The sequence below is a fragment of the Papio anubis genome, chromosome 4 (assembly GCF_008728515.1).
Source record: "Papio anubis isolate 15944 chromosome 4, Panubis1.0, whole genome shotgun sequence".
NCBI classification, from domain to species: Eukaryota; Metazoa; Chordata; class Mammalia; order Primates; family Cercopithecidae; genus Papio; species Papio anubis.
The window spans coordinates 4,593,913-4,619,596 of NC_044979.1; the positions used below are offsets into that span (position 1 = coordinate 4,593,913).

Below are 25,684 nucleotides of genomic sequence, written 5' to 3' on the forward strand. Positions count from 1 at the left end.
TACCCTCAACACTATTTGAGCACATATTTACTGAGTAGAGTTCCTAAATCCTACTTTTAACAATACATGTTCTTCTCTTTTTAATTTTTAAAACGTATATAATGTTGCTCTAACCAAGAAAGTTTTAGAAGGAGAAGAAAAAGCCCACAGTCTGGCCAGGCCAAAATGATTATTTTGACTAATATATTACTTTCTAATCCCTTCCATGTGCCAATATACCAAATGGCTTATTTTAGTCCTGCTATTGTTTAATAGATGATAGATGCTCCATATGTCAATGCAGCCTTCCTAATCATAATCTTAAATGGTTATAGGATACCTCTTCCTATGGATACTCCATAATTGAGCCAATCGCTCGCCTGTCAATACTTAGGACGTTTCCAACTTTTAGAAATTCTTATTATGGATAACAGTGTTATGAATGCGTTTGTTGAAATAGCTGTGGGCTTCTTTTAAAAGGGATTTCTGTGATCTTGTATAGGAATATCTTCATGACTCTTACTGCATATTTTCATATTGTTTTATAAATAAATTTTCTCTTATGCCTCCTCCATTGATACAGAGTTAAAACAAATCTCTGCCTCCTCCTGATGTCCTACTTACATTTTCCTTCTCTCACTTCCCCCACAATCCTATGATTACGAATTTCCTTTCATGTCCTGAAATCCCTGTATCCCAGGAGAAGAGCCTCTTGGTGGCAGGAAAGAGCCCCATAATTTTGTCCTAATTCTCTTCACCCTTTGACCATGACCATCAGGTATCCCTGTCATACAACCCCACCCATTCGTATTCATTACCAAAAACTCAGCTTATTTACTTGAGTGCAAGTGAATATTAAAGTGATTTAGCCCCACAGAGCTAGGAAGTGATAACATATTGTGTTAAATTTGAAGGGTACCTTTGGTAAAGCTAACAAATCACTCACCAAACTGCCTCCATCCATTATCTGAGGATACAGAAGGCAATCTCCATCCATGCGATATTAATTTCTTGGCTACTGTCATGGACCTCAGTGCCCATGATGAATGTTTTTACAATGAATACCAAATTAACCTAAACTGATTAGAGGCTTTTGTAAGTTATTAATGGGATGTCACTTTAGTCTGGTCTTCTCCACATATAGGACATTTCATTAAAGACTCTCCTCTTGCTGGAAAGATCAATCTTCCTCCCCTCGTTGGATTTGTCAACTTCAGTAAAGTGCTCCCTGCCCCCTTTGCTACGGCCGTGGGACTGGGTGGGCAGCGCTAACCCTGAGTCAGGCTGTAGCTCGGAGGAGGCCACAGGCCCATTTCTGCTCAGCTCCCTGGTGGCCGCCCAGGTGGTGATGGGGAACTGTGGACTGGAGGCAGGCTTCCTGGACTGGACACAGAAAGCAGGACACACAGCTTCTTATAAGAAACATACTCTCTCCATTCAAGGGATAATTTCTGGCGTGGCATTAGCATAGGGGAAATGCTATCACCTGACAATGGCCTTTTCTAAAGCCACGGACTCTTGAATACTTACAAGGAGCTAAAGACTTCAGGAGGTAGAAACTGATGTTTTCTGAACATTCCCCCTCACTCCCTAAGAGTGGGAGAAGAGCAAGGTGTGAGTTCACACAGGTACACCTTGGATGGTGACGGACAATGTAGCTGGCCCGTCATGGAGCCCTCTGGCCACCATCCCTAGCTTCTGTCTCTATCCTGCATTTCTCTGCTTTATCAAGGGCAGCCCAACTCTCCTTCTGACACACACCAGACTTCCATCTGATGAAATTCTTATTTTCCTTCTCATTCTCTACAGCTCGATTAAGCCAAATAATAACAGCAGTAACAATTAAAGACATGTATTGAGAACATTATTTACACAAGGCTCCACAGCCTGTACTTCGGGTAGATTAATTTAATCTCCACCATGAGCCCTACGAGGTAGGCATTGTTACTTCAGTTAACAGACCAAGAGATGGGAAGCTCAGGGATTAAGTCTCTTAGTCAAGGTCATGCAACTAGTAAGTGCTGCAACCACGATCTGAATCTGGCCCTTTTGACCCCAAAGCTTTTGTTACTAATAACCCTTGAAGAGCAAAACAAAGGATGTGGAGAAATAGGAACACTTTTACACTGTTGGTGGGATTGTAAACTAGTTCAACCATTATGGAAAACAGTATGGCGATTCCTCAAGGATCTAGAACTAGAAGTACCATATGACCCAGCCATCCCATTACTGGGTATATACCCAAAGGATTATAAATCATGCTGCTATAAAGACACACACACATGTATGTTTATTGCGGCACTATCCACAATAGCAAAGACTTGGAATCAACCCAAATGTCCATCAGTGACAGACTGGATTAAGAAAATGTGGCACATATACACCATGGAATAGTATGCAGCCATAAAAAAAGGATGAGTTTGTGTCCTTTGCAAAATAAAATATTCTTTTCCTTCTCAGGGTTAAAACTAGGGCCTTCCGATTCTGAGGCTGAGGAGGTGGCCTGGGACCCTACCACGGAGTTTCTCAGTGAAAGCTTCCACATCCCAGGCCTGGCTGGGTTCCCACTCCCAGCTGGCTCCTGGCTGCACCCAGCCTGCCCTCACACTGGCTCTGTGCTGCTACCGCGGTGCCACCCACGTGGCCTCCCTGTCACACTGAAATCTGACGGTTCTCCCCACGCGCTCCTCCCCATGCGGACGCCCACACCTGAGCGATGCCTAAGGCGAAGGCCCTCCATCCCTCCGATCTGCTGTCAAGCTGCCCTTTCGTCCCTCTAACAAAGTGTTTTGGAGTTTCAAGCACAAGCTCTTCCTCCATATCTTAGGTTGAATTACTGACATTTTGGAGGCATGGATTTTTACAACTTTAATGGGCTATAAAAAAAATTCTTTTTCTTGAAGGCAGAAACCCCAATGCCATGAGGTGAGTCAGTGCGAGTGCAAGAAAACAAAACAAAACAAAACAAAAAAAACCCTCAACTCCAATTTTCTTGAATCCTTCACTGACTCATAGAAAAAAGTGTCAAGACAGGGTTCCGGGAGGAAGCGGTACCCGCTGGATCACTGGCAGATGCTCACGCGTAGGTAAAGGAAGGCCCTTGCTCTCTCGCTGTTAACGCATTAGGAAGAAAAACAGCCAACCTTGGAATAGTTTGCTTGGAATGGGCTCCATCCACTTGAAGTGGGAAATTAAGAAAATAACAGAATAATAGCATAAGTAATAATAGTAAAAATTATAATAATAGTAAGAAAAATAACAATAGCTCATAAAATGAAATTCTGTATTAACCAAGACTGAGGAGAATTTAAGTAGCCCCTGTGAAGTTAGAACAGAATATTAACTGTCTGTCCAAAGAAACAATAACCATATCTATCCTCCACATATTTTGTAGGCTCTATAAACTCCTGTTTCTTTCTTCCCTGCACAAACTACAAGTTCACAAGACAGATAAGCACAAGCTGCAAACCAAGTTCTCACAGAGATGTAAGACAGGTGGCAAAAGTGTCACAGCAGCCTTTTGATCTCATTTCTGTAAGCCTGCTTCGCATAGTTCCCGCCTCAAAATGCTTAAAAGGGACTTGTTTTCTTTGTTCTGGGCTCAGCCTTTAGGACACATGTCCGCTGGGCCAGTGTACACCTTAAAATAAACACTTTCCTGCACTCTGTCCAGTCTCTCTGGCTCCTTAAATTCCGCTTCACACTGAGGTGTGGCTTAGAGAGCCACAACTGCCACAGGCTTGAGAGGGTGTACCAATCACTAAGGGGGGGCCGGTGTAGGGTACGGGTACAGTGTCTGTGTGAGTCAGTCAGGGAACACCTGTGTAGAAGGTCACATGGGGAAGGGCAGCTGGACCTCCAGACAGCACGCCCCATGGCCGTGTCCCCAACTGTGAGAAGTTTTTCTCAGAGCTGGATTGGCCTGACGGGCTCTATATCAAGCAAGCAAAGAATGACCTCTTAGGCAATGAGGCTTGTCTGGATGGTTTTGTTCTCAGAGGCATCATTTTGTTAAGACTTGAAGATCTAAGGATCTTGGTGAAAAACAAGAAGAATATCAAACACATAGTGTGACAGCCCCTGCTATGGACAGGACAGGAAAGTTTGGGCTGTGTGAACAGATGGGGACATTTAGGAGAGTGACAGTGCTAGAGCATGGCAATGGGCAGCATTTGCGGTTGGGGAGAGCGAGTGAGTGATAATAGGTGGATTTGCCATCAGAAGCGGAAGCCAGTGAGGAAAGGGACCATGTCCTCCTTCTGCATCCGGGATCTAGCAGTATCTGGAACACAGGAAGTGTTCAATAAGAGTTGATTGAATCCATAAACAAATGCATAAGAGAATGATGGGAATGTACACACATGGCAAGACCGGTCTGCAGGGTCCCGTGCATTTAGCTGGTTTGTGACCATGGCAGTCGCTGGCCACATGTGCCATTCCAGAGAGCCCTAGGACTGGCAGCATCCTTGGGAGTCCAGTCTACCTGCTCCTAAGACCTCTCCAAGGGAGCTGCCATCCTAACCATTAAAACACAGCACAATTTTTTTTCTTTATTATACTTTAAGTTCTAGGGTACATGTGCACAATGTGCAGGTTTGATACATAGGTATACGTGTGCCACGTGGGTTTGCTTCACCCATCAACTCGTCATTTACATTAGGTATTTCTCCTAATGCTATCCCTCCCCCAGTATGTGATGTTCCCCACCCTGTGTCCATGTGTTCTCATTGTTCAATTCCCGCCTATGAGTGAGAACATGCGGTAAAACACAGCACAATTTAAGTGCAGATTTCTTGACACTCTCTGATAAACTATTCTGTGACCTTCTGTGGAAAACTATTTTGGATCTAAATTGCCATAGGCGAGTCTTCCTAAAGTCTGGCTCAAATGTCCCATTTTGATAAACATGTTACTCTCTTGTTTCCTGGGAGACACAGGACAGTTGCTCACTGATATTCACCACCCCTCAGCCTCTCGTTGTCTGGAGATGATGAAGAAGTTGGCCTCCCCTTCTAAGCTGCAAAGTATGGCTGTGAGAATTCCTTAGTTTCCTTCCATGGTGTCTGTAATTGCACCTGCTCCTTTGGGGAACGCCATCTCCTGAGGACAGCACTTCCCCAGTCCCAGCAGGTTTCCCAGCTAACTACTCCATTGCGCTTCATCCGTCACATTTTGACGCTGTCTCTGCATTGAAGACTTCCCAACGGACTCATTAAATTTCCCGTTCAAAGTTCTACATTTATCACTGTCATGGTAGCAAGCCAACCAAAGAGAGACCCATTCACTTTGTCTCTGATCTTCCGAGTGTGCCAGCAAAGATTCCGGCTTTGAATTCTTAATGTTGCCTAATGCTGCACGGTCTTCCTTGAGAACATTTCCATGGCACTTGTTTCCGAAGGAAAACATGATGAAGCACCAAATTCACATGAGCTCCCTACCCTTGCAGATCAACCTGCAAATGCACCCCAAGGCAGCTTCAACTCCAAGTGCGAGTGCTAAGAACAAGGAAGGCCACCGCAGCTGCCCTCAAAGTCCATGTGCTTCTAGGAAATGTCTCTAGTAGAAATACCGTATCGGGAAATACATGGGCATTCCTAAACCAGAAAATGTAATCACATTCTGGGTCAGCAGAAACAAAACCTCCCATAAACGGACGAACACATGGTAGGGGGCAGGACTTCATGAAAAGATCAAAGAAAAGAAACATGGAGGGCCAGGCCCAGTGGCTCATGCCTATAATCCTAGCACTTTGGGAGGCTGAGGCAGGTGGATCACTTGAGGTCAGGAGTTCAAGACCAGCCTGGCCAAAACGGTGAAACCCCATCTCTGCTAAAAATACAAAAATTAGCCAGGTGTGGTGGCAGCACCTGTAGTCCCAACTACTTGGGAGGCTGAGGCAGGAAAATTGCTTGAACCCAGGAGGTGGAGGTTGGAGTGAGCAGAGATTGCGCCACTGTACTCCAGCCTGGGTGACAGAGGGAGATTTCAGTTAAAAAAAAAAAGAAAAAAGAAGAAACATGGAGGAAATCTCAGTTCAGGAAGATTCATCTGAAGAGGACAAAATGAGGAAAGAAGTGGTACAGAGAAATACATTGAAACAGCACGTTTTGAACGTTTATATTTCCCGACTGACCACTCCAGTTTGGAGGAAGAAGAAGCAAAGGAGAGACACTGTGGTAACAGTTTACATAGGATTTCTCGTTTAATCCTATTTAATCTGGCCAAATCTATTTCCTAGATCACATCCTGGGCCCTCAGCAGACATTTGGAATGAATCTTATCATTCGTCATACACTCCAGCCCCAGACCAGCACCACCACAGAAGTGGTTTCTGGCAGCCTGGGGCCTCCTCCCACCCACTCCGCTAACAACACACAGGCCACGCTCCCTGCAGTCACTACTACTGGAGGAATGTTCAACACTCACTCTAACAGGTAAGAGTCACTAATTGGCAACCACATCGAGGCACTGGGAAAAGATGGCCTCACCCACCCCTGGTTCCCCGGGTCGTCTCCTGTGATACGGGGGCTCCGGACCCAAAGGCAGCCCTGAAATCACTCATCAAAGGAGGCTACATGTTCCCACAGCTCATTGCAAACTTCAGCCGCAGCTGTGTTCTCTGCTCCCAAAGGAGAATTACTCACTTCAATCTGACTCATTATAATTAGAGTAGGTTGACTTTAGGGAGCAATATTTACTTTTTAAAATAAAATGGCAATGAGGGGTGTGTTGCTTGGCATCACTTAATAGGTTAGGGCTTGCAAGGCCTGCTCTTGAGTTGTGAATTTTCTGTGCAGACGGAGCAGGTGTGGGGAGTACCTGTCATGAGGCGGTGGCTCTGGCATCAGGCTTTCCTCATGAGAACAACCAAGAGAGCACATGATCCCCTAAAACAGGGGTCAGCAAACTATAACCCATAGGCCAAATCACCTGTGTTGGGAAGTATAGCTTTATTGGAACACAGCCAAGCCCGTCTTGTCTATACTGTCTGCAGCTGCTTCCACGCTGCAGTAAGGGAGCTGAGTCATTGTGCTAGAAACCATCTGTCCGCAAAGACTGAAACATGTGCTATCTGACCTTCTGCAGAAGAAGGCGGCCCCTGCTCTAGCACATAGGGCACTCACTCAACAACGAGCTATATTGCCTCTTAAGCTCAGAACATGCATGTATCATAACGCTCTTAAAGGTCGAATGGATTTAAAAACTCAAACGTCCCACAAGCATATAGCACCTTTGGTACTTAACTCAAGTATTAACAGTTATTACTTACCTGAACATTCATTTCTTTGAAGCAGAAAGGAAGTCAAATCTCTGTCACCTCTAGTACTGTCCTATTCATAGATGCTGGCTATTTGCCACCATCCAATTCTTCATGCTGCAGTGGTTTGAAACCACAAAAATACATTAACTAATGAATTAATCGATCTGTTTGTGCTTTCATCTTTTACCTCAATAAACGTGTACTGGGCACCAGGCATTGTGCTGGGTGTGTTCGAATACGAAGATGAAACAGGCTTACTGTGTGGACTCAGGGTACCTGTATGAGTCCGTTCTCATGCTGCTATAAAGAAATATTTGAGACTGGGCAATTTATACAAGAAAGAGGTTTAATGGACTCACGGTTCTGCATTGCTGGGGAGGCCTCGGGAAACTTACAATCATGGCAGAAGGCAGCTCTTCACAGGGCGGCAGGAGACAGAATGAGTGTCGAGCGAAGGGGGAAACCGTCAGATCTCGTGAGAACTCACTATCACTAGAACAGCATGGGGAAACTGCCCCCATGATTCAATGATCTCCATCTGGTCCCACCCTTGACACATGGGGATTATTATAATTCAAGGTGAGATTTGGGGGAGGACACAGAGCCAAACCATATCACCACCTAACCAAGGACAGAGATATGTTTACAAGCAACAAGAGATCGTGTGTGCTGGGAGATTGCACGGTGATACCTGAAGCCCCAGGATGGCTACCTACCACTGTGTGTGTGTGTCTGTGTGTGTGTGTGTGTGTGTGTGTGTCTGTGTGTGTGTGTGTGTGTGTGTGTGTGTGTCTGTGTGTGTGTGTGTCTGTGTGTGTGTGTCTGTGTGTGTGTGTCTGTGTCTGTGTGTGTGTGTGTGTCTGTGTGTGTGTCTGCGTGTGTGTGTGTGTGTATGTGTGTGTGTCTGTGTGTGTGTATGTTTGGGGAGGTGTCAGGAAGCCTTCTCTGAGAAGTTGTCATTTACTTTGTTTTTTTGCTACTTATTCTGTAAGAGGTTAAACATGGTAACTTCTATAATCATTTTCCCCTTCTCATCTCCAAGGGAGCAGGACATGAATGAAGGTCAGTTGTGCAAGAGGACAATTATAGACTTAATTCTAAAGTGTCTGCATGCACACACACACACACACACACACGCACACATATGCATGCACAGCAACTCCTTTTACAGTTGAGGGTTAGATTTCCTTTATGTTACAAGCTGTTCCCAGAGGCAGGACGACAAGTACCAACTCTACTAAGGGACCCGGTTTATTTGCATGTGCAGACAATGAGGCAGGAGTCCACACACTGAGTTACAGCCACTGGGTGATAAGGAGCGAGGCCGCAGGTATGGTGGAAAGAGACCTTGACATGTGGTCACGTTATGATGGTCTTCTCCTGACTACTATAAAAAGGCTGGACAATGATCACTCAGTAACGTTACACATTCCTATCCTTCTCTCTGCAGTGGTGTGATGAGGCCAGGTGCAGAGCTGTGGGTACTGGCTTGTAATGGATCCACAGCAGGCAGGGAGAGCTCTTTACGGAGGTGTAATGGCCACTTTGACAGATGATTTGAGGGATACTGGAAATCTCTTCAATCACAGACTTTCAGAGGGTTTTAAGGTCAACTATTAGAGATTCAGTTGCACATCAGTCCTGAAAACTTAAGTCTTCTACAATCTCCTATCAAATTACATTTTTTCCCTTTTTAAGAGTTAATGCCTTTGAGAAAAGACAAATTTTATCTCTTTGTTGTGATTGAACTGATGGGTTGGTGTTCCTTGGTCAAGGGCAGCTCTCAACTTCCTCACTTCCTCCTGTCACCCTGTGATTTTGATCAGTTACATATGCTTTTCAAAACCTCTGTAATCAGTTTTAGCATTAGAGACATGATCATAATAGCTAAAATATTAATAGTTTCACGGCCTCTATGCTCTTGTTTTTTTTCAAACCGATTCAAGGCAGTGGAATTAGTACATAACCAAGAAAATGCGATTGTACTATGGGGAGAAATAAGACTATTTTCATTTGTAAGATAGATGACAGCCTATCCAATACAATTCTATGTGAGCTCTTAGATACAATCATTTTTTGTGCTATTTTAGGAAAAAGGAGCTTTACAAATGCAGGCTTAGGTAATCAGCTTAAAGAGGCAGAAGAAAATGGTGACTTGAAAACGGCAACCATGCCGGGCGCGGTGGCTCAAGCCTGTAATCCCAGCACTTTGGGAGGCCGAGACGGGCGGATCACGAGGTCAGGAGATCGAGACCATCCTGGCTAACACGGCGAAACCCCGTCTCTACTAAAAATACAAAAAAACTAGCCGGGTGAGGTGGCGGGCGCCTGTAGTCCCAGCTACTCGGGAGGCTGAGGCAGGAGAATGGCGTGAACCCAGGAGGCGGAGCTTGCAGTGAGCTGAGATCTGGCCACTGCACTCCAGCCTGGGTGACAGAGCGAGACTCCGTCTCAAAAAAAAAAAAAAAAAAAAAAGAAAACGGCAACCATGTCATCTGACCTTCAAACCCGAGGGACTTTCTGCACGTGGCAATACGGTCTCTTAAAAAATGCTGCACAGAACGGGCAAATATAATCAAGTTTTAGTCAAACGCAAGGCTAGAGGTGGAAAACCTGAGGGATCATATTATCCATATCCTTTACTACATGGCTGGGCTGCTGCCTGCAGCCTGACAGCTGGAGACGCCGTGCAAGGCCAGCTCGACAGTGAGAACCAGGGTGGGAGCCCTCATCTTAGAAATAGTGTTCAGGGCCGTTTTCTCTGCACTGTCCTTCCCGTTCACAGAAACCCGGCAGTTTTGCCAATTTGAGAAGGAATCCATGAAGACAGCTGATAGAAACCGAGAGAGCTGCAATGGCCATGGGGGATTTCGCATGTTGATGGGATTGGCCTGGCTCCATCAGGGCCAGCAAATCTACATGCTTAAAAACCCTTCCACAGAGGCCAGGTGCGGTAGCTCATGCCTGTAATGCCAGCACTTTGGGAGGCCAAGGTGAGTGGATCGCCTGAGGTTAGGAGTTCGAGACCAGCCTGGCCAACATAGTGAAACCCTGTCTCTACTAAAAATACAAAAATTAGTCGGGTGTGGTGGCGCACGCCTGTAATCCCAGCTACTGGGGAGGCTGAGGCAGGAGAATCGCTTGAACACAGGATGTGGAGGTTGCAGTGAGATGAGATCGCACCATTGCACCCTGGCCTGGGCAATAAGAGCGAAACTCTGTCTCAAAAAAACAAACAACAACAACAAAAAACCCTCCACAGAAAGAAGTCTGAGTTCCCAGAGCATCTTTTGATGACAAAACCATTTGGATCATTCTCATTTGCAGTCCTTTTAATGAAGTTGATCTCTTTGAGCTCACGATTCATCTGGAGTCCACAGACACAGCTACAGTTAGGCACCACTTCAACCACGTCAGATGTAGGAACCAAGCACACGCTGTTCCAATTTTAGGAGAATTTGCTATCTAAAATGAAATGACCCTTTTACATATCCAGACACCCTGGTGTATTTGTCCAGATTTTAATTTACACACACACACATACACACACACAACACCATATACAGGCTGAGTACAGTGAGACCCATTCAGCTTAGAAAATGGAAACTTCCTCAAAACCCAAATACAGTTACCGAACTTGATTGGCTTACCAGCTGTTGGCCTTTAGGGCCCCATCCTGCGTACTGAAGTTTTGCATTGCTGACTTCTGGTGGGTCCAGACTTTGAGGATCCCTGAAAATTGAACAAACAAACAAAAACAAAGCAAAATGTTTGGAACCAAGAATTTAAGCTGCTGCAATTTTATCCCCTACCTATAACTTAACTCCTTTCTCCTTCCATGCTATCCATTTCAAGAGCTTGTCTCTTGTGTTACTAAGTAATATGTCTCATTTAGTCTCTATTAGGTTTCTTCAGATGTATATAATTTACATGAAGCTCAAATAGGTCTATCATGGCTTAACCCAAATAGTAAATACTCATTAAGAGAGAATATGCAGTGAGGTCTCTGGATCACCTTCTTAACTCTCCAGAACAGTCAGAGTTAAAAATTAAAATGCAGAGCCATGCAGTGATCTGTCTCCACAATTTGTGTCTCCATCTTTGGTTCTCCTAGAAGGTAATTTTTTCTAGGTATCACGCAGGTCGTTATGACCTTACAAACCTGGTGGCATCAGGTTTTGTGTTGGTTTGTGTTGACAGATACAAGCCGAGAGAGAGAGGGAGGAAGGGGATAAATTGAAAGATGTATTTCCTTTCAAACCTCACTTACATTTTTTATCCTTAATGTACTGATTAAATACCAATATCACCACAACAAAAACCTGCCTAAGTACTTAAAGGTTATAGTGAATAAAGGTCACGGTGGCAAAAATGAAAAGAGCCAACACTTTTATAAGTATTAAATATTTCAGTATATTTTGTAGCTACTGTTGTCTCCAACATGCAGAAAAGATTCATTTTCGTGTTTCTTTTGGATGACACCCCTTCACGTGAAGAATGATATCTGTGTTCTGCTGAGTCTGCTGGGCTCTGTCAGGTAAGCACCCCATCACTTAGCTATAATATTTCTTATGTGGGGCCAGGCACAGTGGCTCATGTCTGTAATCCCAGCACTTTGGGAGACCAAGGCAGGTGGATCACAAGGTCAGGAGATCGAGACAATCCTGGCTAACATGGTGAAACCCAGTCTCTACTACAAATACAAAAAATTAGCCAGGCATGGTGGTGGGTGCCTGTAGTCCCAGTTACTCGGGAGGCTGAGGCAGGAGAATGGCGTGAACCCGGGAGGCACAGCTTGCAGTGAGCAGAGACTGTGCCACTGCACTGTAGCCTGGGCAACAGAGCAAAACTCTGTCTCAAAAAAAAAATTATATATATATATATATATATATATATGCGGAAGACATAGCTGGGAATGCACCCACTCATCTGTAGAGGGAAATGGTTGAATGGCCTTTGGAAAGGGAGGATGCTGCATTTTAGGGGTTGCATGAACAAAGGAGATGAGGCAGGAAGGGAAGGAAGGTGAAGGGCTAAGGACATGGTGGACTGGAATCAATAGAAAATACAAAAAGCAATGGCTGAATAAAACTACCAGGAAAAATAAGGAATACATTTAGAGTAAAGAGAGATGGGGGAGGCTAGAGAGTCCAGAATGCCCCAGGTAGTTTTAAATGAAGTGTCTGGGTTTGGAGAAGCCAGGAAGCCTGAGGGTAGAGCGGCGATGCCAATTCAGAGAAGACATTGCTGCTTAGAAACCAGCTAGGAAGGCAGCTGCCCAGCGATCAGAAGACGCAAGCAAGTCCTAATATTGCAGGTTCTGTTAATAGATGAGTTTCTAACATTTGCATGGTTTTGTTTTGCTTTGTTTTGTTTTGAGAAGGAGTCTTGCTCTATCGCTCAGGCTGGAGTGCAGTGGCAGGACCTTGGCTCACTGCAACTTCTGCCTCCCATGTTCAAGTGATTCTCCTGCCTCAGCCTCCCGAGTAGCTGGGATTACAGGCACCTGCCACAATGCCTGGCTAATTTTTGTATTTTCAGTAGAAACAGGGTTTCACCGTGTTAGCCACGCTGGAAACTCCTGACCTCAGGCAATCTGTCCTCGTTGGCGTCCCAAAGTGCTAGAATTACAGGCGTGAGCCACCGCGCCCCACCAACATTTGTATGTTTTGATGTTTCAAAGTATTCTCATGAGCATAGGTTAGTTCCTCTTGAACCCTGGTGTAGAGAAAAGCTTTGATGACTCAAAGTTCAGAAGCCAGAAATTAAGATTCATAAGTTGGACTACATAAAAACATAGAACTTCTGCATGACAGATGCCTCATAAACAAAAGACATCTTACAAACCAGGAGAAAATTATTTACAACACACGCCGTGGACACATGGCTAATATCCCTAACATACAAAAACTTTGAAAAATTGAGGTTATTAAAAAAAAAGATAAAAATATGAGAAAAGGACACGAACAGACAATTCACAAAAAGATATAAAAATGGCCCCCAAACATATGAAAAGGTACCCAAATACATATGAAATTAAGGAAGTAGGAATTAAAACTGATTGAGACATCATTTCTCACCTACGAGAATTGCAAAAAGAAGAAAAATGCATGACACGTGATGCTTAGGAGGCTGTAGGGAACAGGCACTCTCAGACTTGCTTGTCAGGAAGCAAACTGGTGCAATCATTTCAGAGAGACATTTGACAATACCTAATAAAATACGCACTTTAACTTTTAGCCCAACAATTCCACTTCTAGACTCCTAGAGAATTCACCTCAAACAATGCACAAATACATGTGCACAAGTTTATATTTATTGTAGTTTTATTTGTAGTTGCAAATATTGGAAACAATATGTGGTTGAATAAATAACAGTACATCCTTCTTTCTTAAGGCTGAATAGTACTGAGCAGCGAGTAGTAGTGGTTACCAGAGACTGGGAGTGGGAGGGACTCGGGGGGTGGGTGCTGATAAAAAAATACGAAGTAAAGTTTCAGTTAGACAGGAGGAATAAGTTTTTGAGATCTGTTGCAGAGTATGGTGATTAGAGTTAATAAGAATGTAATACATGTTTCAAAATTGCTAAGAGAATAATGTTAACTGTTGCACCACAATGAAAAAAGATAAGTATATGAGGTGATAGGGTGATAGAGATGTTATAGTTTGATTTAATCATTTCATAATGTATACATATAACAAAATATCATATTGTACCCTGTAAATATATACAATGATCATTTGTTAAATTATAAAAATCCCCAAAACTATAAACACCCCCCCTATACAATGAAGTATGGTGCAGGTGTAAAAGAGAATGAAGACCTCTATAAACAGATATGGAGTGATTTCCATGTCAGAGTTAACAATGCCCAAGAGTATATGCTATAGTATGTATGTGTGTATATATATACACACACATATGTATGTATATAGTATGATATAGTTATGTGTAACAGAAGAAATGGATATGAGAATATATATGAATTGAGTCTTTTGTGAAAAAAGAAATATAGGAAGCAGAAACCAGGAACCAGATTGATTACCTATAGGGTGTAGGTGGAAAAGGGGTGGAAAGATGGGACTGCTGAGAGAAGGAAGATTCTCTGTAGTTCCGTGAGTAAATGTGTTTCTCCCAGGGGTTTGGACGATCAATTCTGAGACTGTCTGCATACCAGAATCGGATAAATATGCAAATATATTGGAGAAAATGAGAGCCAGTACCTTTTGCACTATTGGAGAAAAATGTTGTAAGGAAAAGGGCAACACTAAAATAAACTGTGAAGTTTGAAATCAGATTCTCTGAGTATACCTTTTTGTATCACCTCAAGTCTTAGACAACAGTAGGATTTCAGATACTCCCCAAATAAAACAAACAATAAAAAGGAACCAGGATGTTGGGGAACCCAGAATGGAATAAGAACACCAAAAAAAGAACAAAACCCCATTACAAGTGAAACACAAAACCACACTGAAGTGGGTGGAGAGGGAAATAACTAACCATAAGTAACTTTGGGAAACAGTATTTTGACTAAATATGCTAAAGCTAATATTAAAAAATAAAAAAAAAACACCCTGTAAATAAATGCTGTAGTTCAGTGAGTAAATGTGTTTCTCCTAGGGGGTTGGATGATCAATTCTGAAACTGTGTGCATGCTAGAATTGGATAAATATGTAAATATATTGGAGATAATGAAAGCCAGGTTTTTCACTGTTGGAAAAAAAATTTTATAAGGAAAAGGGGAACACTAAGATAAACTGTGAAGTCTGAAATCAGAGGTATCTGTATAAACTCACGGTTTTTAATCTCTATGTACACAAAGAGATCCAAAATGTAGATATGTGTGTGTCCATGGGTTAGTATACATACATATATGTCCTGGGTCTGTCCACTGAGAAGGCCTAGAAACAATGACACCCCAGTAGCAATGAGCACAGTTAGCATCTGGATCTTGGTGTCTAAATACCATCGCCCAGTAAAATAAAATAGAGATTCTAGGAGGAGCAATTGTATCTGGGCTGGGGCAGGGAAAATACAGAATGAGTCAGGAATATTTTATGGAACCAGAAAGTAATGGAATACTCAAAAAAAGATGGGGGTTTGTTGAGAGAACAGGCAAGCTAACCTAAAGGAGTTTCTAATGACTCACACCAGAACAGTTTGATCAACACAAAAAAATGAATGATAGTACTGGATTAACCCATAGAATAAAATAAATACCCATGAGTCTTTACTGATATAAATAAATAAATCAAATCATTAAATTTACAGTGGAAACCTGGCAGACAGCCACTTAAGCAAGTGACTAAGGCCAATATCACTGAAGCCCCTTGGATATAATGCACTGGGAAGGACAAATAATCATTTATGTGATTTTTTTTTTCACCCAAAATGCAGAACCTTACTCCAATCATGAGAAAACACTGGGAAAAACCCAAACTGAGGGACACCCCAACATAACTGACCAGACCTCCTCAAAAGTGCAAGGTCATGAAAGACAAGAAGAAACTGAGGAAATGTTACAGACTGGAGGGTGCTAAGAAGAAAGAACATCTAAAGGCAGCGTGGGGTCCTGGGACAGGGAAAAGACACTGGTAGAAAAATTGGTAGAATTCAAATAAGGCCTGTTGATGAGTTAACAATATGGCACCCATGTTGATTTCCTATTCTTGATCATTATACTAAAGTTATAAAATATGCTATCACTAGGAGGGGTGACATGAGAAATACAGGATTTTTTTTGCACTATTTTTGCAACCTTTCTATGTCTACAATTATTCAAAATAAAAAGCTTTAAAAAAAGAATTTCACAGCTTATATCTCATTGGCTATAAAAATTGTCCTAAATAGAAATGAAAAGTCAGATAATTTCCCTCCCAACATGCTGTGATCTTGATTTTAATAACTGAAAAAAAAAGAATTCCATACGTAGCATAGCACAGGCCCTCAATATGTGCCTATGAACAAACAAATAAATTAGTAAATAAAGGCAGGTTCTAGAGGTGGCTCTCAGCAAAGATCCTTTTGCAAGTTTAGACACAAGCCTAACAAATTCACTTTACCTGTGTTTATTTGGAATTTTCTAAGCACAGAGGACAGAGTGGGGGATCAGAAAGACTTAAACTCCATTGCCTTACTTAATATTGAAATTCAGTTTGTTAGATTGTGATTTCCAGTAGGTGTCTAAGATATTCAGAAACAGCAGGGGATTAACTTTTCTTTGATATGACAGATGTAAATTCCCTTAAATGCTAACTGGAAATAATATGGAGTGCCTTGCAAGACTGCATGAACACTAGGGCCAATACGCCATGTGATTCACTAATTCCGATTTTATTACCTGTGCTCAAGGAGTTCCTTTACTTCTTCCATAAGCTAAGATGCATCTCCCTTCCCTCACCACCAACACTTTACAGGATTTTCCACAGAACCACCCTAGGAATCAAAAGGTTTGCATCCTAGTCCCAACCTTATGATGTATGGATCACACGGCCTTCAGCAACTCTCTGTGTCTTATTTTCTCCTACGGGGACAATAGCTACCCTCCTCCTACAGAATGGTTGTGAAATTCAAGAGAAACAATGGCTATTAATTTATAAACTCTAGCATAGTCCAAAGAGGTAATTATTTTCTTTTTGCTAGCTAGTGACTCTCTCAACCTCTCCATCTTTCTCAGTCTCTATAAGTTAAACAAATGACTCCAAGATACCAGAAGTGAGTTGCGGCAATCTGTCTTCAAAAACCCCAGGATGCCCCTCATGGGCAGGAAGCTGTGAAGTCATGGAAAGAATTCCAAGAAGCTGTAAATTTAATTCTGAATTCTGCCACTAGGAGCAAAGGGCTTGGGGCAATAGAGTAACTGGATCCAAGTTTGTTTCCCTGTATAAAATGAGAATAATCATGTTTGCCTCATAGGGTTGGAATCAATAATCTGTTGTATGTGAAAATAGGTAGCATAGAACTTCCTAGCAGATATTCCATAAATGCTGGTTTATTCATTGATAAACTGGTAAATAATTTGACCATGCAATATAATACACACAACATATATATGTGAATGTGTAGATGTATATGTGTGTTCCCTTAACCCTTCACTTAATTAGAAAGGATCGATGGTTGAATATTGATAAAATGTTATTACAACAACTATCTATACGTAATTTCTTTTAAAGGCCCAGTAATATGTCAGATATTGGGACAAATTTACTCCATGGCACTCTGTAGCAAAAAACAAATGGGCTCAATCCCTGTGTCAGGTGGGAGACTGGGTTTAGGGTCTCAACCCTCAATCATATTCTCCACATCTGTTTGCATTGGAATTCGATTTCCTGCAGGGTATCAGATACTTTTCCTTTCAAGTTAAAAGAGGATTTGAGAGTGATTTTTCCAACTTCTTCTCCACGGTGGGAATTCCCTTTTTGATGAGCCACTTGGTGGTCGTTCATCCTCTGCTCCAATCCCCTACTGAATCGCTTTCCTCACACAACTCCTTCTCTGCCCAGACTAGCAAATGCCCAACTTGGTTTTACGCTGAATCTACCTCCTCCACATCAACACCTCGACCTTTGAGAATGACAAATGCAATGTCTCCAACCTCAGCTGGCCACTAACCATTCCCATCATTACAACCACCCAGAGGTGTGAGACATGTCTGTCCTCAATGCCAATTCCAATATTTCCTGCTCTCCTCACATCTCTCTTGTACCTACTGCCTCCTTACTCTAAAGGGACAGGGAGGTGTGGGGCACACAGAGGGGCACTGAAGGCTCTCCCTCCCACACCCACTCCCACTCCCTCTCCCTTTTGCCTACAGGGCTTCCCTCTCCATCAGCCTCACTCTCAGCCTTTGCAGCTGGGAGGCTCGAGCTTGGCCCAGATTCCCTGTTTCCCTGCAGAAAGACGTGCTTCCTCCTGAACACACTGAAGTACCTGTTGCTCCTCCCTCCTCTCAGTCTCCAGTGACCAGGCATCCCCTTCCCGTCTCGGCCAGCACTTCCTCCTGTACCTCCTTTTTTGTTCCAGCCTAGAACTATCAAATACTTTCCTTTCCATTTACCTTCCTGGTAAACTTTTATTATTTATTACTATTTTCTAATTAATAAGCTTAATTTTTTAAAGAGCAGTTTCACGTTTAGAGAAAAACTGAACAGAACTACAGAGAACTCCCATATCCTTCTTCTTCCCCTGCCCTCAGTTTTCCAAATTACAAACATCTTGCATGAGTGTGGTGCATTTGGTACGGTTGATAAACCAATATTGAAACATCATTATTAACTAAGTCCCATAGTTGACATTAGGGTTCACCCTTTGCCTGTGTGTTCTCTGGGTTGTGACAAATCCATCTGTCTTGCACCTGATCATACAGACATCTTTTGGGTCTCTGCACCTCTGTGTGCTCTGCCTATTCATCCTTCCCACCCCACCAAACCCTGGCAAGCACAGCTCTGCTTACGGCCCCCGTAAGTCTGCCTTTTCCTGAACGTCACATAGTCGGAATCATACAAAGTATAGCCTTTCAGGTCGGTGTCTTTCACTGAGGATCTGTGCTTTTGGCTCCTGCAAGTTTTTCCACGGAGGAAAAACTTGGGTGGCTCCCACGCAGCCTCCCCAACCACCCATGAGCACCTCCCCCCCCCCCCCCGCAGCCTCTCCACCCACCCATGAGCACCTCCCCCCGCAGCCTCTCCACCCACCTCTGAGCACCTCCCCCCACGCAGCCTCCCCACCCACCCATGAGCACCTCCCCCCCCAGCCTCTCCACCCACCCATGAGCACCTCCCCCGCAGCCTCTCCACCCACCCCTGAGCACCCCCCCCCCCCGCAGCCTCTCCACCCACCCATGAGCACCTCCTCCCACGCAGCCTCTCCACCCATCATCAGTCCAACCCCTACCGGTCTTGGTCCAACCCAGTGACTGGTCCAAATCCGAGGGCCACTTTCTGACCTTCTCCCCTGTCCCTATCCCACTGCAGTATGGCTTCCATCCATTTCGAAACTGAAATTGCTTCTCTTAAGATCTTCTGTGTCCATCGAGGTGCCAAAGACCGTGGCCTCCCCGTCCTGGGCCTGGGTGGTCTCTCCCTGCCCACGGTTCCGCCGCTGCTTCTCTGTCTCGATGTTCAGGACCACCCCTTGTCCCAGCTCTCCCCTCACCTCCCTCTCTGGTCCTCGTCTCCTGTGGGATCTTCTCTGACCACCCTTTAAAAGTCAGTGTCCTGGGCATGACTGCAGCCCCGCTCCTCTCTTCCACACCCTTCTCTGTCACTGTCATTTCAACTGTGTCCACATCTCTGGCCTCCAGAACTGCGAGGGGCAATTTCTGTTGTTTTAAGCCACGAAGTTTGTGGCGATTTCTCACTGCAGCCATAGGAAGCGAATGTCCCTTCATTTCCCGGTTCCACCAAGGCCCAAAGCGACTTGCTCAGGGCCAGGTAACTGACCAGCATCTGTGTGAACATTTAATCAAAGGGGGAAATATCTCCAACTGCCTGAAGGGACAAAGTGGAGACCCTCAGAGGGCAAGGCAGAGGCAAACCCTGGGGAGCTGACCTGACCTGCTGCCCTGTCCACCCCACGGGCTTCTGGCCCCAGCTGGCTTCCTGCAGAAGTGCCCGGCCCCACCTCGCACATGGAGGCCACGGCAGCACACTCGGCTTAAGCCCCAATTCCCCGCATCAAATGATTTTCCAGCATGTTCTGGATTCTTCTGAAATTCTTAGAGGTGTGTGTGAGAGAGAGGAAGACAGGCAGAGAGAAAGAGAATGCAGGAAGGTGTACAGTGATTTATTTGGGGGCTACTTAGTGGCCCTCCTTCATTTTTCTTTCTTTCTTCTTATTTATTCATTTATTTTAAAGAACTCCTGGCAGGCTTGGTGATGAATCATCTCCTGGGTAGAGATGGATTAAAGAAATGATGCAGGAAGAATAAAGTGATCTGGACTTAACTATATTTTAAAATAATCACACAATCCATTCCGATTTTGCTTATTTGAGCAATAAACAAAACAGGGCATAAATCATGTTGAAATTTGAAGAGTAAATTAGTGCTGCAAAGTTTACTCATTTATCTTCCTAAATGATTTTGAGGGACTGAAAAGCTTCTGAACAACAACAGCATTTGGGAGTTAAGGGGCAAAGCTAACAATTGCTTTTCTGGATCCTAACATTTTATGACCAAAGGCACCAAAACATGGCATTCTCAGTGTCTAATCATACGTGTTTTCTGAGTCTTCCTATGCACTTAGCATGGTGGGTAAAATAAAAATGTATGATACACTTGCAGTTCTAAAAGGGAACCTGACACATGGTAGATGCTCAATAAATATTAATTGAATAATTAATTAATGGATGGGTGGATTAATAAGTAGGTCTAGTCTAATCTCCAATCACTGAATGGCTAGGGTCAGTAATACCTTAAACTCATGCAGCACTGAAATATTCATAGTACCATTTTTTGTGTGTATCTAAATGACACAGTTAAATTTTTGAGGGCAGGAATCCTCATGGGCATAAATGCTTCCTCAGGGGCCAATGTTTGAGCACATACCCCATTAGTAATTTTAAAATTTCTCCAGACACTCTGTGGTGTATCTGAAGTTCCTTTCCTAATGAAACACTTGGGCCAGGCACGGTGCCTCACGCTTGTAATCCCAGCACTTCGGGAGGCCAAGGCAGGAGGATCAGAAGGGTCAGGAGTTTGAGACCAGCCTGACAAACATGGTGGAACCCCGTCTCTACTAAAAATACAAAAATTAGCTGGGTGTGGGCACCTGTAATCCCAACTACTCAGGAGGCTGAGGCAGGAGAATCGCTTGAACCTGGGAGGGGGAGGTTGCAGTGAGCAGAGATCGTGCCACTGCACTCCAGCCTGGGCAAACAAAAAAAAAGATTTGGATATAGATGTTTTCAGGCAGAGATGCTCCACTCACTAAAGACTGATCAGGGTGGCCTGTTCTAAAATATTAGTGACAGCTTCCCTCTCTAATTCAGAGGGACATTTTTAACATATATGATCACAAATAAGAGCACAGTCATCCCTTGGTATCTGTGAAGATTGGTTCTGGGACACCTCTGCAGATACCAAAATCCACAGATATTCAAGTCCTTGATATAAAATGTGTGGTGTTTGCATATAAAGTAAGCACATCCTCCAGTATTCTTTAAATCACCTCTAGACTACTTATAATCCCTAATTCAATGTAAGTGTGAATGTAAATAGCTGTGATACTGTATCATTTAGGGAATAATGACAAGGAAAAAAGTCTGTACAAATTCAGTACAGATGCAACCATCCATTTCTTTTCTTCAAGTATTTGATCCAAGGGAGGTTGCTTGAATCCGCAGATGCAGAACCCTTGGATATGGAGGACTGACAGTAGTAAATACAGTCACATGGAAATGGAATCTTTGTAATAAAAGGGAGCTTGTGTCTTCTCTGTCACCGTAAACCTAATATCAAGACCAGTGCTCAACAAACTCTGCAAAATGAAGACATGAGAGGGAAACAGAGGGGGGTTGTTAAACACTAAAGCATAATTTGGGGGTGGGGGTCAAATGTTCTAAAATGGAATGAGATGATGCTTGTGCCACTTTGTGAATAAACTAAAAAAAAGGTTTATTTTCTATCTATCAATCATATCTCAGCCAATCAGTCTATCTATCATCTATCAATCAATCAGTCTATTATCTATCATCTATCCATTAATGGATTGATCTTTTATCTATATCTATCTATCTATCATTTATCTATCTACCTATTTATCTGTCATCCATGGATTGATCTATCTATTATCTATCTAGCTATATGTCTGTCATCTATCCATCTACCTATCTATCAATCATCTATCTATCATTTATCTATCAGTCAATCTATCAATCTGCCTATCTATTTTTAGAGACAAGGTCTCACTATGTCGCTGGAGTAGACTGGCACAGTCATAGCTCTCTGCAGCCTTAACCTCCTGGTCTCAAGCCATCCTGCTACCTTTGCCTCTCAAGCTGCTGGGACTTCAGTCTTGTGCCACCATGCCAAGCTCTGTTTACCTTCTTAAAGCTTTCACCTTACATCATATGCATTAAAAACAAGCTTTTGGTCACCTCAAGGGCTTTTTCCTCCTGCCTTTCAGTAAAATCCCATTACAGAACAAAAAAAGTTGCCAAGAGGAAATCTGCTATTTCTTTTTGGCCTGTGGCAAGAGCAGTGAGACCCCAGCCTGTGAGACAGGGGAACACTGGAGTTTATGAAGGACAAAGAGAAGCCCTTTAAAGAATGAATAGACATGAACGAAGCCAGTTCTAACAGGTGCTCCCTCCTCTCTTCCCACTCAGAGCGTTCTTTCAGCCTCTTTCCCATGTTTTTCACTTTCTCAACCAGTTCACTGGCATCAGCTCTGACTCAGGGAGTTTGCCCTTATTGGCCTCGAGAACAAATTGCTCAAACACTCAACTCAAGATGTAGTTTCAGTAAACATAAGTGGTTTGAAAAACATGCAGAAGACTGAGAACCAAGCTGCGTCTGGGTCTCAGTGAGCTGCACTCTGACGCAGCGGGTTCTCACAGCGCTCAGTACGAACAGCGGGGACACAGCAGGGACGGGCTGCACGTGCAGCAGCTTCATGCAGCCTGAGGACCTGACAACATACACATGCATGTTCTAGCATGCTCAACACACACGCAGGGAGGTGCGCCGTGGGCTCTGTCAGCGTGGTCCCTGATGAACTCTCCCTTCTCCCAGAGAGCTGCGTCTATTATCCGAGGACACTAATGAGGCTCTCCACGGAATTATTTTAAATCAATCTAAGTGTGTATATTGATCACACACACACAAAAAACACAGACTTAGTGATAATGAATTAGACTAAAGAAAAACACAGAGAAGCCAGTCAACACTAAATCTCCAACAGCTCAGGTAGGAGAAAAAAAAAGTAATGAATTAGAAAGCACAATAAGAATGAACAGTATAGGGAAAAAAATGCCTTTGGAGCAAAAGTGATTTAGATGCCACGTCTAATAAGCAGAGCAGGGTGCAGGCGATGACGCGTTCCAGTGGCTCTGCCTTGCTCCGGCATCCTGGTGCCGGGCATAATCACCAGCTGATGTGTTGGGAGCCTGTGGAGGAGCTCCCTTTTTCATTGTAAGATTCTACTACTAATTCTCAGGACATTACCCTGATCATGCCATCTCCTCTTCCATGCACTACAGATTTCAACCTTTTCTGTCCTTCCTTTAAATTCCTAAGGCATATCTGAGACTTTCATGTTGATCTTATCTAATCTGGGGGCTTATGATTAGAAAAAGGCCTGAAACCACCTTGTTATTCGGAGTACGGCTTTGTATGAGGGTGCTCTGGGAAAAGGTTTCCAATTCTTGGAGAAAATTGCCCAGCATCCTGCAGCTGTGGGGGTGCAGACCGCAGCTGGAGGAAGCCTCGGTGCGGGGGGGTGAGGTTGGCCCAGGATTTTCTTTGTGACTTTCAGTTTAGCCATCTCATCCTTTCCCTTTAGGCTGCCCATCTGTAAACTGGGATGGCGGAAACCAGAGTCATGCTGAGAATGAGTAATGTTGCCGAAGCAATTTGGAGACAGGGCTCAGTCCTTCTAGACTGTTTTAGAAGCAGCAGCCAATCTTCAGCCATGCTAATTTGGGCAAAAGACTTGACACAATTAGGGCCCTGCAGCACTGCAAAGGATTCTTCTCCTGACTCAGTTGACCCTAGCTCCGGTGTGGTGCTCATATCATTAACAGCCAACACTGCTTGGGGTTTAGTTTAGCCCATGGAAGGGGAGGTCTCATCGCGGTAGAGTGCAGAGAAACTGGGGAGTGAACTGCAACTAGGAAAAAGGGGAATAGATTTTTCACAGGCTGCAGATGTAGTTGATTTAAAACTATACTCATGCAACCCCAGGACATTGCATTGTACAGTTCTTATATAGTCTAATAGGAGCACAAAGGGAATTTATTCATTCTCTAATGAATGTGGTTTCTGTAACCATATAGGAAATTCCTTGACAATCAGAATGGTTTCCTTCTCCCCTGACCCCTCAAATCCACAGTACCTAGTGCAGTGCTAGTACCTAGTGCAGTGCTAGTACCTAGTGCAGTGCTAGTACCTAGTACAGTGCTAGTACCCAGTGCAGTACTAGAACCTAGTACTAGACTGGAACCTAGTGCAGTACTGGCACTCATGAAGTCATAAGTGCATACATTAATACTGCCTGAGAGCGCCTCTTAGCATTTCGAAAAACCAATAGAAATGTACCTTCGGGCAATGGTGTGGTGAATCAGTTAGGATGTACACAGAGATGTAAGAAACTGACCTTCACATGAGAAACTGGGACCTTGGTTGTCTAAATTTTCTGTGCTAATGAAAAGGTTAATTGTAGACAATTCTCATCCTTCCAACCTCCCCCTACCAGGTAGTACTGCCTTCATGCATCCAGTTGGATGTAGAAAAGACAGCTGCTACAGGCCAGGGTTGAATTAATTTCTAGTCTGGACAAGCAGAAACATGAATTTTGTGTGGTTTCTTTTTAACCCAAGTGCTGTGGCCACAGTCGCAGGCTGCATGTCAGCACTGCCCTTGGGCGTCTGATATCCTGGTAACATTGCGCCATGGCTGAGCTGAGGGTCCTGGGAAGCCAGACAGCTCGACTCAATAAACAACTGTGTCTTCTCCTGTGAGTGCTGTGCTGTTGGGTTTGCCAGCCCTCACTTGGGAATTAAGGCCTTCTCAGTAAGGACACACCACAGCTTATCTTCTTTTGTAGGACCCAAATGTCAGAAGTTAGGCCACGTCACCAGGATGTCCAAGTGCTGATGGCTCTGTGCTCTTTTTAAGCCTTTAGGCAACAGACAGACCCAGCCCAGAAGCAAGCTACTGGGATATGCACAGTTTTTTGTGGTTTTTCTTTTTCTTTTTTTTCTTTTCTTTTTCTTTCCTTTTCCCTCCCTCCCTCCCTCCCTCCCTCCCTCCCTTCCTTCCTTCCTTCCTTCTTTCCTTCCTTTGTTGCCCAGGCTGGAGTGCAATGGTATAATCAGAGCTCACTGCAACTTTGACCTCCTGGTGGGCTCACATGATTCTCCCACTTCAGCATCCCAAGTTGCTGGGATCACAGGCACATGCCACCATTTCTGACTAATTTTTTAATTTGTATTTTTGTAGAGATGGGGGGCTTGCTATGTTGCCCAGGCTGGTCTCGAACTCCTGGGCTCAAGAGATCCTCCCACCTTGACCCCTCCAAATGCTGGGATTATAGGCATGAATGGCTGCACAGGCCAACAGTTTTGAATCTGTTTTATTTCTTTTGTTCTTTCTTAGGAAGACTACCAAGAGGGGCAGTTATTGAAAAAAAACTCCTTCTCTCCAAAATCTGGCCAAGGAGTGAGGACTCCATGGAGCAAGCAGGAACTAGGCTTTCTCAACCACTCCTGAGATGAGTGCCCAGG

The 25,684-nt window shown here is 43.8% G+C and overlaps 1 protein-coding gene across 3 annotated transcripts in view; it reads right to left on the reverse strand.

The window, feature by feature from the left end:
• DPP6 (dipeptidyl peptidase like 6) overlaps positions 1–25,684 on the reverse strand; it is a 1,015,511-nt gene that overhangs the window by 214,632 nt on the left and 775,195 nt on the right. For all 3 annotated transcript variants that reach the window (XM_017957362.3, XM_009204279.4, XM_017957361.3), the window contains exon 7: positions 10,891–10,972. In XM_017957362.3, the coding sequence (XP_017812851.3) occupies positions 10,891–10,972 (82 nt within the window). The remainder of the gene's footprint in view (positions 1–10,890; positions 10,973–25,684) is intronic.